We start from the raw sequence: 12,866 nt of genomic DNA on the forward strand, positions 1-12,866 counted from the left end.
TCAACAACTCCTCACTGCACGCGTGCCACACGGTAACCAAACAAATTGTTACGTTATGGTTTGCCTTGACTACCTTGGCAAACGGGCGCGCATAAGACGGCTACAACAACGCTCCGAGTGTGGCTTAGCTTGGCTTGGCTACACATGCAGTAAAGATGTAGGCCTGATGTCAGTGGTACTGCGGCTTGCCTAATGAAACCGAAACTCCTGATAGTACTTGAACGCAGTGTTGATATTCGTTCACCCCGAATACTTTGAAATATCGAAAATTTTAAATTCAGTCGAAGCGAATTCGAATACTGTAATATTCCTTCGAATATTCAAAGCGCTCGAATATTCGCACAAGCCTCTCCATTTCATAAATGCAAAATATAGGCCCACTCTTTCTTTGTAGGTAGCCTTAAGATGGTCTGTTGTACGCGATAGCGTGGTTGCAAGTTTGTGCTTTTCTTTGTGGAGCTGTAATTCCTTGACAACTCGTGCAGTATTTTTTTTTTGTACTTCACGAAGTGATTTTTTTCTTCGAAAGGCAGGAATTGGAGCTCCTTGCAATTGAATTATTGCAATTGAATTATTGTTCCTTGCAATATTTTAGCTCTGAAGGCACAGACTGAAAGCAAGTTCGGGCTAGGCAGCACGAGAACGATAGTTTTTTTTTTAATTGTAAGGTTGGCCAAAAAGTGCAAGTTGAGAAACATCAGTTCGGTTTCAGTTTGTGAACCAGTGTTTTTATTTTGCAGCACTGTCAACAGAGGGCTCAGGGGGGATAGAAAGCGTGAAAAGCAAACTTTTGCACGAGGGCAGTCGGTCCTTTCGGAGCCCTTGCTTCACTGCGGGGACACGCCTTGACTCCAGCTTTCGTGAACGGTTTTTCGTGGCACTCTTGCGTCACCGTTGTGGCAAAGAGATTGATGCTACTCTTTTGTACATTCCAGATAATAACCAACCGTAATGGAAGTGTCCATTATTACATGGAAAGCCCAATAGTACCACAAAAAATGTGTACTAAAGTGGGAAAGTTTATATTTTTGCCCAGCGCCCTCCCTAAAGAGATGCTAAAGACTGATTAGCATTTTGTTTTAACTGAAAGAACGTACGTTCCATACCCCTGTCTCAGCTTTTGTTGGACAACCAATGTTGCCTTGTTTGCTGAGAAATAAATAATTAAAGCTGCCATTTCTCTCTCTTGTTTCGCTTCTATTTTATCATGACGCTAAAGAACACATCACAAAGTGCCTGGAGCAAGCTGGGGACCTAATTTCAATTTTTTCTTTATTATCGCCGCCGTCCAGAGTGCCCATTTATTGGCTCTAACTTTGATTGCAAAGATAGGATGCCATTCAGAAAGAGGTTCTACTTTGATGTGGTTTTGGTATGGTGGCGCTCAGGTAAGGTTGGTCATCATTGTCGTCAAGCCCCGCCCTGCCATGCTGCCCTTCCATAGATGCTGCTGCCTGGTAGTAGTTACAGAAAATACATGCACCATTTGCTAAATGTAGCTTTTGACTGCAATCTTGCAATCCTATTGGGCTAATAATATCTGATTTTGCCTCAGGCTGTTGCTATTGTATGTGCTGTAGGAGTAAGTAGGCATGAAAGGCTCCCGTGTTCACCATTCTGATTGCGCCTGTTCGTGAGGCGGAACATCTCAACGAAATAGAAGTTGAAGCAAAGCCTACTGCCTGGGGTGAAGCATTCTATTTTATAACCTTTAGAAACTGAGGTTTCTTTTTTTTAAAGAAAACCATTTGACCAGCAAAAGTTTCCGCATACATTTGTTTTTATATGTCCCTTCCTCAATATTTGTTTCAAATAAATGCTTAGGCAAGCTTCATCGATTCCCCACTTCCCTATTCAAGATTTGTGATGTTGCATATCATAGTGCAGCAAAGTGAACGAAGGGGGTGAAGCCTGTTTTCACGTTCCAGGAGTTTCCTGGCTTACCAAACAACTGCTACTTGCGAGAACGGTGTCGGCACCATGGTGTACCAATACAGGCCAACTTGTTTCTACCCTTTATGATCTCTTTAAAGGGATGTCAACAATAACACAGAGCTTGCTCCATTCAAAAAATTTGCCCTATTGGTAATAGCACTTATGGAGTTTTAAGGGGGCAGACTGGTCTTAGAGCTATATTTTTTATTTACCAACCAATTTTAATGAAACTGCACTGCGTTATAGAGTTTTTTTTGCTGATTTTAAATCTCCTATTAGATTTTTTGTAAGCTGATTATATTTGGAGTTAATTAATGATTAATTGCCATTATTTTGGGACACAGTTACAAAATAACCACTCCATGCAGAATGGCAATTACCACGTGGCTAGGCAGACAAATGACTACAGGATACAACATAGGAAGAACTTTTTTGATTTAGCTATTTTTGGTCGTTTTACAACACAGAGAACTTCGCTTCTCCCGCGCTCTGCCAGAAATGGCTCGCAGGTGGTGCCAATTGAACACAATAATAATTTTCCAAAGCCTCCATTTGAAAAATTTGTTTCCTATATTGTATTCTCCACACATTTTGGTATCAGAAGCAAAAAGAATTAAAGTTGTACCTGCTCTGGGTGCCAAGATATCTGAGGATGAAATGCTAGCTTTGCATTGCAAGAAAAGTGCCGTTTCACCATCGAATTCTGCGCTAACTGAGCTGTAGAGTGCACTTTAAAATGCTATTATAATATAATAACAACAAAATATGATGCCCTTTGATGAGGAAATTTACAGACTGTTAGAAAAATGGCCGTGGAGGCCAAAAATTCTATTTTTGAGAAAACGCTTTTTTTGACCGTTTTTCGGCCTCAAAGACCCAACTGCCCCCTTAATGCAATCCGCAACCAAAAAGGCTATGAAACAAAAAATTGGGAAAAATAGCAGTGACTCACAAACTGCTTTTCAGCACTCCACTTGAGTGGTAAGACTAATTGAAGTGGTTGGCAGACATTAACAAAGCCACCGCAAATTAAGATGCAGTTTGAGTTCATCGTGGCTGAAATCCAAAATAATATTATTTTGCGGTGATAACACTATTTACAAAAGGCTAGAGCTCATAGGCGCGCTTGACATGATAGCAGCAATGTTTCCCATTGGAGCAAAACTGTGGTCAGTGTCCTAAATCTTTAAAATAAAGAAATGGGACCTCTTGGCATGCCCATGTTTCCACTAATGCCTGTATCAAAGATTCTTACATTGACTGCATCAAGCACTAGTTTTTTTTGCAATAAAACAACCAACCATTGACCAACAAGCCAGTCAGTACCTTGTAAAGTAGTTGGTGTCAGCTTTTAAGAATACACTGTCGTACTCATTGCAAAGATTCCTTCAGTGGAGTACCACGAGTGAAGTGAGCTCAGGTGACGATGTTTTTAGTGGAATGTGTATTGGGAGCAGTCATGTACGTGTCTCTAAGGCTGGAGTCTTCTGGGTGACAAGTTTTGCTAGAGGTCAGCTGACCGACCGAGTGGCGCAGGCATACCAGACTGACTACGGCACCGATTCCTGTTTTAGCAAAGTCAGTATAAAAACGGGATGTGCACCGTTGCACAGGACTGTGCGGGCAACTGTCAATATTTGTGAAATATCACACAATGTTGATAATTCTGCATTGTAGTTCATGTTCCAATTAACACGCATCTATTTTCTTGTTTTCTTTCATATAATTTCTTCGTTTTCTTTGCAGCTACCTAAAATTAAGCTTATAAGACAATTGTGGTGATGTTAGTGTTACAAATTGGTTCCTGAAGGTTTATTTTAATGCTATGAATCTTCCAATTTAGTGAATAAGATGTTGTTCTACTGCACTAATGAGTGGTGTTCTTGCATTGGCGAAGTTTGCAACCTAAAGGACCACTAAAGCAAGATAACATGCCAATGTCTATTGCTAGCTCAAATGCGTAGTTTACCAGTACATGGACCCTTTGATGGTTTAAGAAAAGGCTGTAAAAAAAGTCTGGTGGCAGCACCATCTCATCGCATTTTCCCCTCAACTGTTCCTGTCATTTTAAACATTCAGGGTGTGTTTGCAGAGTTTGTTAAAGGCCTCTGAAACGGCAAATCGACTCATGGCAGTGGAAACATACAAAAAATGTACCTATGGTAGCAAGTTTTGTTGGGATAGTTACCTTTTGTTACAGCTGGGAAAAGTCATAGCACTAGAGTGTAATCGCAATCTGGGGGGGGGGCATAATCTATCACAAAATGGTGAGGGAACCAGGAGAGGAACCATCTGCTTTAGTTGTTACTTTCTAAACACAAACAGCAACTTTCATCATCAAATAGATGCCAAGCAGGCTAGGAAAGGCTTAGCCTCTGTGTGAAGAACAACACTTTCATCTTTAGTGCCCAATTAATTAAGAAAAAAAAACGTAGCTTCAGTTTGACCAAATCAGATTGTGTACGTACAACGGAAACAGCTTTGAAATTGGCACGGCGCTTACAGCTGACAACTGCTTGCGGGGCCATTTTTTCCCAGGTTTTCCAAGCCCAAGAGGTCGACCCTCGAGACTCCTCAGTACTTCGCAGAGCAGCGGCGGCAGGGTCGCTCGCGACCGTCCAACTACGACGACCTTTTTCTCCACTGCGGCCTGGACGACGTTCCCACCTTGTTGTCCGCGCCGGGACTCAAGTCCTCAATCCGCGGCTCAACCTTCGCCATCTTCTTCAGCAACCTCCGAGAAAAGAGCGAGAAGCAGAAGCAGGGTCAGCTGCTCGGGCAAGACGAAGAAAACGTGGGCCTGGTCTGCTCCTAGAACGAGCGGTCGTGCTCCCAACCGCCGAGCATTTGCTACCCTTGCAGTATCACAGTGTTGTGGTGCGAGCGAGGTTCAGTTGCTTCGAACACTTTGGAACGCTTTTACATACTCCTGGTGTGGACCTGCTTTTTTACTGACGTGTTATTCAAGGCTGCTGTCTTTGGTTCCTGTACCGACCACGGCTTAGTAATAGCGTAACCACAAGGGAACCATGGCTTCGGCTGCTTCCTCTGCCCGAGGCGTACGTGTGCGTAATGGCACTGATACAGCTGGGGCGTCTAGAAATTTGAAAGCAAGACAGCTGTTTGGGGATGCCTTAGAAATGGTGCATCTGTGCAATCTGAGGCACTTTTCGAAAGCAGTGCTTCAATCTTGCACATTGATGGCTTGGTTGAGCAGCTGTTTTGAATGAGAGGCGTGACTACTTATGTATGGAGAGTATATTTATAGCTAGACACCCCTGATTTATGAAAGTATAGTGAAGTTTTTTTTGCGATTAGCCAAGCAAACGCTTTTCGTATGTGCGAAAGTAAAGGATTTGTCGATTAAATACCGCAAAGCGTTTCAATTGGTGCTTTGCACTGTGGTAGTGCTGGACGCCAAGTCGTCTCTTTGTTACACTTCCAGGCGATGTGCCAAAGGTGAGATTACTACATGTCAGTTGATGTCAATTGCCATGATTTAATGTTTCAAATGTGAGGTTTTGAGCGAAATTGAAGTGGGCAAATTTGTTCTGCTTTTTAAACAAGGGACTGTCTTGACATCACCCAACTGTCTCTTGCACCGGGTTCGCAATTGACTCCACTACTATTACCCTTCCCTGACGATGGGCCAATATAATGTTATTTTATGCTATTTGTTTACAACATAGTATTTTCTAACCTTTTTGTCAGGCAACCATTTACATGTGCCTGGCGAGTGTAGCTTCTGTGCTCTTTCATCGTACGTGTTTGTCATTGAAGAGCTCTTATTAAATTGCTAGCACAAATTCTTAAAATAATGGATTTTTTTTAATATGTGTGTTGCAATATGGATTTATCGTAGACACTTTTACTAAGTGCAGGCATGGTTATTACAGAGGCTTGCTGAATCCATTGATTAGTCCCTTCGAATCCAGCATCAAAAGGAAAAATTCAGCTCGCGATTTCACCAGGTTGGCTTATCCTTTAAATAATATTCAGACACATTTAGCAGGAGTTATTTTCTAGCTGCTGAATTGTATTATTACGGTTTGTAGGTGCATTTCGATCAGCAGTCTTGTAAGATGTTGCATATCATGTAAACAATATTCTCACAGTTTTCTCGAGAGCTTCCTTTTTACAAGTGGCAACTATAAATTGTTCAGCAAAAGCTTTGCGTGTGACCTGTGCGTGATCATTGCAATTACCTCTTGGCATTTGTGATATTGCTGATAATGTGGATGTCATTACAGCTGATATCGTTGTATCGACATCGTTTGTCACTGCGTCGTAACGTATGTTTGTCAATGAGCTTCCTGCGAGTTGTTGTCAAAGCTATGCAATTGTTCAGCTTGTTCATGCCCAAACGTGTTGTAAAAATGAAACTTTTTTTTTTACCTCCTTTGCCATTTTAATGCCTTTTGTTTCTCGTAGAGAAGGAGAAGTGATACAGTGACCACACTGAGATACGCGATTGTCTCGTTTGTTGATTTTCTTTAATTGGGCATGTAATACTCACGGTTTTTAGATGCATGCTAACGTGCACCAAATTGCAGACTGGATGGCCCAAAGTTGCAGAGCATTTTAGTGGTGGCCTGAAAAGCAATGTGTAAGGAGATATGCTAACACCATTATGGATTTTATATTGATGTGTTTGCGCAGCATGTTTTCGCGTTAGCATTGTTGGGGTTCCACTTCAGTGCCCTGCTGTTGAATTCACAACTGCCAACAGTTACAGTTACGCAATTAAACAGCTCTTATACATGCCTATCAGATCTTGAAGTAGCAGTATTTCTAGTTCATTTTTTGTGCGATGCTATTGCCTTTTATACCGAATTTGTTTTTGCTTCAGCATCCTTCATTCAGGAACCTTAGATTGGTTTACAAGGAAGACTAGCTCTATGGGGTACCCTGTCGTCTATTTTTTTGCACAGCACACCGTAGATTGTCCAAGGCTCTCAGTGTGCCAAGGGCTAACAAGCTCAATGTTGCATTTGTCCACCGACATTTTTGCTAGCTTTGAGTCGTTGAGAGAGACTTTTTGAGGCTTGGTTGTCTGCAGGATTTGTTTTTGAAGGCACCGTGAAGACAACATACAGCTTTAATTTGTTAGAAAAGAATTGGACAGTCCATAATTGGTGGGAAACAGTGCTTTTATTACAGAAAAACAAGCTTAAGTGGTGGACTGATTTCTAATTCCTCTTACTAAATAAACCTCAAGACATTCCAGAAGTTGGCATACTTGTAGGGAGCTGACAACATGCAAATAAGTGCGGTCCAACAGAAAGTAAAAATCAGGTTATCAGTGTTTATGGTGGCAAAACCTATCGGAATATTTCGTCTGTGCAATGGCACGGGTCTCAAGCCTGCTTCAGATGGTGAACCTCCTCAAGCTAAATTAATGATAGTTCTCAGCCACGATCCTCTCAATTTCGCTAGCTTTTTAACTGCATCAGCCAATCTATGCAGGCATATCCCAGTGACGTCATTCAGCTAGTGCGGGAAAAAGGTCTCGGGACATGGCCACCTTTTCTTATTTCCTAATTATTTAGCCTAATTAAATGCAGTTCATGTTAAACTTGACAAACTTACTGCTTCTCCATAGCAGTGTCGCAATGGGAGCAATGTTGTGTGCTGTCTTTGTGGTCCCTTCAAAAGAAGTGAGGGAGGTGAAAGACGCGGTGGGCGTAATGCAGCCAAAGGGGAAGCTAGGGTGCCAGCCGGCCACTTCTCTGCACTCCTTTACGTGTGAAAAAAAAAAAGATTTCTTTGCTGTTTTACCTGCATTTGGCGAATGGGCCAACATTGTGGCATCCAGTGCAAAGTCCAGCTTGTTGGGATGGTTATGTTTTAATCGGAAATTTTATGTTCTGGTTTACCTGTGGCGTCTGACATGTTTCAACGCTTACGAGGTCATTAGGCAATTGTCATACCCATCACGGTGGCTCCGCGGCTGAGGCATTGTGCTGCTGAGCATGAGGTCGCTGGTTCGATTCCCGGCCGCTGCGGCCGGTTTTCTGGCGAAACCGGCGAAAAGCAAAAACGGCAGTGTGTACGAGATTTCGGCACATGTTAAAAATCCCCAGGTGGTCAAAATTAATCCGGAGCCCTCCACTACGGCGCGCCTCATCGCCGGCGTTGCGTCGGCGTGTTAAACCCTACAATCAATCAGGTAATTGTCATAATTGAGTTGCTGGCGACTGATTTTCCAGGCCATCTGAATGAACAGCCAGTCAGTCAGTGTTTCTTTTCTTAGTCGGGGTGGAAATAAGGGGGTTACTGGAAGCTTCAGCATTGGGTCGAAATTCACTGTCTTATATTTTAGGACTTTAAACAGTACTTCCTTAGCTTTGGTAGCGGTTTTGGTAAAATTCCGCTCTCTTGTTATGAAAGTTCCCGAATCTGTGGCTGCGAATATGAGGAGTCCTTTCCCCTTAGGAGTAAGTTCACTCTGGACATACGAACTGTGGGCTCATGTTACCATCTAAAATATCTTGCCCTGTGGATGTTCTTTGATGTGAATGTAGCAGCATTAGCGAAAGGAGCGCCGACTGTTTTGTTCTATGTCAGATACTCTGATCTCTTGTAAAAGTGGGGTTCTCTTTCTACCATAATCTGTTCACACACTGCCTTATTTTAGTCACCGTTTCAGTCCCCCTTTGAAACAAATTTCACACTACGCTGCTGCTTTAACAGCGCAGCTGTTGTAGGTCGAGCGTTTTCAAGTCTGCTGTAAATCATGCATCATGCGGGGGTAGGAGCAGTTGTCCAGATTCACCAATAGAGGGGGCAGTTGTCTCTGCTGGCAGCCTGGCAGAAACCAGTTTTCAGACCCGTAGGTAGACTGCACAGTAATCTCGAAAAGGGGGGGGTCCTCTCCCTTACGCTAGGGAAGGGAGGGGGAGGGAGCCTCCCGCTGCTGACATTTAACTGCCGATTCTTTTGCGTGAACCGTAAAACTTGCATGGCGACAGCGCTGTTATTCTTGGACGGGCACCCATCGACGTTCAATCCGATACAAGAGAACCACAGCTCCAATGTTTCAGCAGATTTCACACCGGGTGGAACTGGGTTTAATTTTTTTTCATTTGTCAATCCGCCTTGGCGTGTAGGTGTAATCTGTGGTTCCGACTGCTCTGTGATACTGTGGCGACGTGGGTGTGTATACACCATTGTGAGAGTTTGCAGAGATGTGCACAGCACAGGCCCTGCTTCGCTGTTTTCTTGGGGCCACCCTTTAGAGAAGCCATTCCGGTTATTTTGGCTTCTTTGATACCGGTTCTAAATATCGACGCCAATTAAGTCATGTGCTGTGCTGCAAGCTTTGTGCTTATCGGTGCGTGCAATAATGTTTTTCGATTTGAACCTTTTTGTAGTGCAATTACTCTGTTGGCACCACTCTGACCCCCAGCTCCCTATGGGCACATGTGCATTTTGGGACCAGTGTTGAAGTTTAGCATGTGTGCCAAGAAAGAAGACTGCCCAAGTTGAATGCAACGAGGAGCAAAGGTTGCAGGTTCATATTTTAATTGTTTTCTGTATTTGTCTGTGCTTGAGTCTTTACACTGCACAGTGCTTTGTCGGAGTCAACAAGTTACCTTGAAACAATACTTCGGACAGCGTTTCTACTGCCTCTCGCAAGCAAACGCACACTTGCAGGCTGCGCTCATACGGCGGCCTTTCGTTGTATATGTACTCTTAAATGAGCTGTAAATAAAACTTACACTTGACTGCACCTCAAGCGTGTGAAATCGCATGGTAAAACTATGTCGGAAGGCTGTTCATATTGCGCAAACTAACATTGTAAAACCGCACTTGGGACAATGCGCAACCAATTCACACAACAGACACACAGAAGTTGCCCTAGCAAGGTTATGGATGGGCCACACACATGTAACACACTCCCACCTGCTCACTGAATCACCAAGACCCATGTGCAGTGGGTGTGGAGGGGGCCTATCTGTAATCCACATACTCAGTCAATGCAAGGCACGTGACAACACGGCGCCATCACTTCCCACGACATATTCCACAACATCCGTCGTACTATTTTGGAGACGAAGCAATGTTTTCTGTGAAATGTGTTTTTGAGTTCCTCTCCGACGTCAAATTTTTACATCTCATTTTTGATCATGCATCATGACAACCTGGCCCTTTACACCGTCATCTTCATTGCCTTGTGATTTACTTCATGTTTGTTCGTACTGAAATGCATTTCTTTTAATTTCACTCTCATGAAATGACTTCCTTTTGGCACTCTTTGCCCTCAGTCGGCCTTGTGCCATTAAAACGCACACATCATTATCATCATGTTCACATTGTGCCCTCATTTTTCCTTTTAGTACGGAGTACGTTAAGAGGCTGTCTTTTATGAAAATGTCCAACTCCTGAGCATCAGAAAACAGCATCACTAATGCTTCACGTCGTTGTGGCAAATAAATTAAGCCTCTGTTATATTGAAGTTTGCGGGGATAAATTGGTCGCAGTTAGCACAGGACCGGGATAATTGGAGATTAATGGTGAGGCCTTTGCCCTACAGTGGGCGTAGTTAGACTGGTGATGATGATAATGATGTCAGTTTTTGGAGTGTTTGCCATGGCCTGAACGAAGGTGCATGCAGTGCTTTCAACTGGATGTTCTGAAGTGTAGTAGTAACTCCACTTCTCTTTGGCTTGTATAGGCGAGCACACATTGACCCTTCTTTCCAAGAAACACAAGCTGTGTTGTGCATGTCACGTTTCCACTGTACATTTCAAGTTCTCCGGATGTATCATCGTAAAAATAGGGCTAACCAGGGGTAAGCCACCATCCCATTGCAGTGCCAGCTACGTGTGTTCCCATGTGTTTGCAATCGATGTAGTTACCTATATGACTATAGCCTGTACGTATTGCACAAGGCTTGTGTTCTTGTTTCTGGCTTCAATAGTCACCTTAGACTACATTACCCAACATATGGCACTGCTGACATTTACTAGTTATTTGGCGGTAGCTATGCAAACCCTGCTGCCATTTTTAAGTGCGAATGCACTTCTTAAGCGAGCCTGAATCGTCCGCCGCCGTCGTCCGCATAGCAACAGCTGCGGGTGCGCGCGCTCCTCGTCTTCCCTAGCAACGGGGGGAGATGGGCGCGCGCTACTCTCCTCCTCCTCTCTCCGCTCAGTGACTGCGGGTGTTGGGCGCCTCCTCTCCACTTCGGGTGGAAGAGCTCTCGCTCGCGTAGCGGGCGCTCCGCATTCCGACGCGTGAGGGCGCTCGTGTAGCCCTCGCCGTAACGGCGGGCGCTACTCTCCTCCTTCTCTCTCCGCTCAGTGACTGCGGGTGTTGGGCGCCTCCTCTCCACTTCGGGCGGGAGAGCTCTCGCTCGCGTAGCAACCGTGCATTCGCACTTACACACTCTCCCCCTCGGGGAAGTGCGAGGGAATTTTTTTTTACAGCAACACTGTTAACAATGCTTTCCCCGAGATTTTGTGTCCATATCTCCATGGGCACAGGCTCAGAAATTTTGTCAAAAGAAAATGTGTGCAGGGCGGGATCTGAACTACCGTTCTCTCGGATTGTAAGCCTAACTCACACCACTTGGCCACTGATGCAGTTGGCTGTGTGCAGCTGCACTCGTTGATAATTGCAGCTAGCCGCAATCCATTATGTATCGTGGCCACTTAGATGGAAACAAAATGATTGTCGAGCAAACTTGTAGTTTACGCTCGATATGGGAACACACCGTGTACAAACGTAATTGTAGTGCGATATATGCGGCACTGGAAGCAATAACAGATAGTGTAGGGAGTATATAGCGACTTGCCAAGCTTCTCCCATGTCAGTTGGGAATATACGCCACCGATGACTTAATTGGCTATACAGCCAGGTTTCCCTGCCCAAACGGGGTATGAAGCAGAAACATCTTGCAGAGCAGTGCCAGACCTAGCCTAAATTGCAATCCAATAAGAAGCCCAGCTGTAAAACCTACATCTCATTATGATCACAACAGCGTCAGTGTCAAGCATTTTATCTGATCAATGTTGATCTATTTTTATTTTTCCTGTACGAAAATCTTGGCATGGTTCTTAATCGGAAAAACTGTTTGCTTGAACATGTTTTACTGGGAATGTATAAGGGGCAGAATGGAACTGGCTAATTCAAAAAGGCCTTTTACAAAGAATAGTAGTGTTGCAGTTGCCATAAACTTGCGACTAAGCTCAAACTGCCCACTGCCTTCACTGTGATTTATAAAGTAATTGAGAGAGCAGCTCAAAAGAAGCAGTCAGAGTGCTGACTCAATGCCGTAAGGCATGGGGCATTTGGACCAATAGGATTCAAAAGTAGGGCATCTGCTGCTTACGCCTAGTACAAAAACTAGTAATAGTTGCATGGTGATGTCGCCGCAGCTTGCACACTCTTGCTGTTGGCAATGAAGATGGTGTGCGGGACTTTGGTGGACTTTAAGCTATTGAATACTGAGTTGTGCTGACTGAACAAATGGCTTGAATAGTCACGTAACACGTAATAGTCACGTAACATCGCCATCATCACTTGCACTGAGGACACATACCTCAACAAAGTTGGCGTGGCTCAGTCAAACTCGCTCACAATTTTTTTTCTCGAATCGCCACTCACTCAAACTCAGACTCAATGCTAAGCACATCTGCGCTCACTCAAACTCGCATTGAGCGCAAAACTCAGAACTCACTCGGACTCAAAACTCAAAATGTACTGCAGAACTCAAAATGTACTCAAAACTCAAAATGTACTCGAAACTCAAAATGTACTCAAAACTCAAAATGTACTCAAACTCAAAATGGACTCAAAACTCAAAATGTACTCAAAACTCAAAATGTACTCAGACTCAAAATGTACTCAAAGCTCAAAATGTACTCAAACTCAAAATGTACTCAAACTCAAAATGTACTCAAACTCAAAGTGGACTCAAAACTCAA

The 12,866-nt window shown here is 43.7% G+C and overlaps 1 protein-coding gene across 1 annotated transcript in view; it reads left to right on the top strand.

The window, feature by feature from the left end:
* LOC144174783 (copper-transporting ATPase 1-like) overlaps nt 1-9,667 on the top strand; it is a 56,483-nt gene extending 46,816 nt beyond the window's left edge. The window contains 1 exon segment of the mRNA XM_077703661.1: nt 4,474-9,667. Within this exon segment, the coding sequence (XP_077559787.1) occupies nt 4,474-4,750 (277 nt within the window). The 3' untranslated portion in view covers nt 4,751-9,667.
* The last annotated feature ends 3,199 nt before the right edge of the window (nt 9,668-12,866 follow it).

Source organism: Haemaphysalis longicornis, unplaced genomic scaffold (assembly GCF_048455015.1).
Source record: "Haemaphysalis longicornis isolate Haplotype H1 unplaced genomic scaffold, Haemaphysalis longicornis Haplotype H1 scaffold_3, whole genome shotgun sequence".
NCBI lineage: Eukaryota > Metazoa > Arthropoda > Arachnida > Ixodida > Ixodidae > Haemaphysalis > Haemaphysalis longicornis.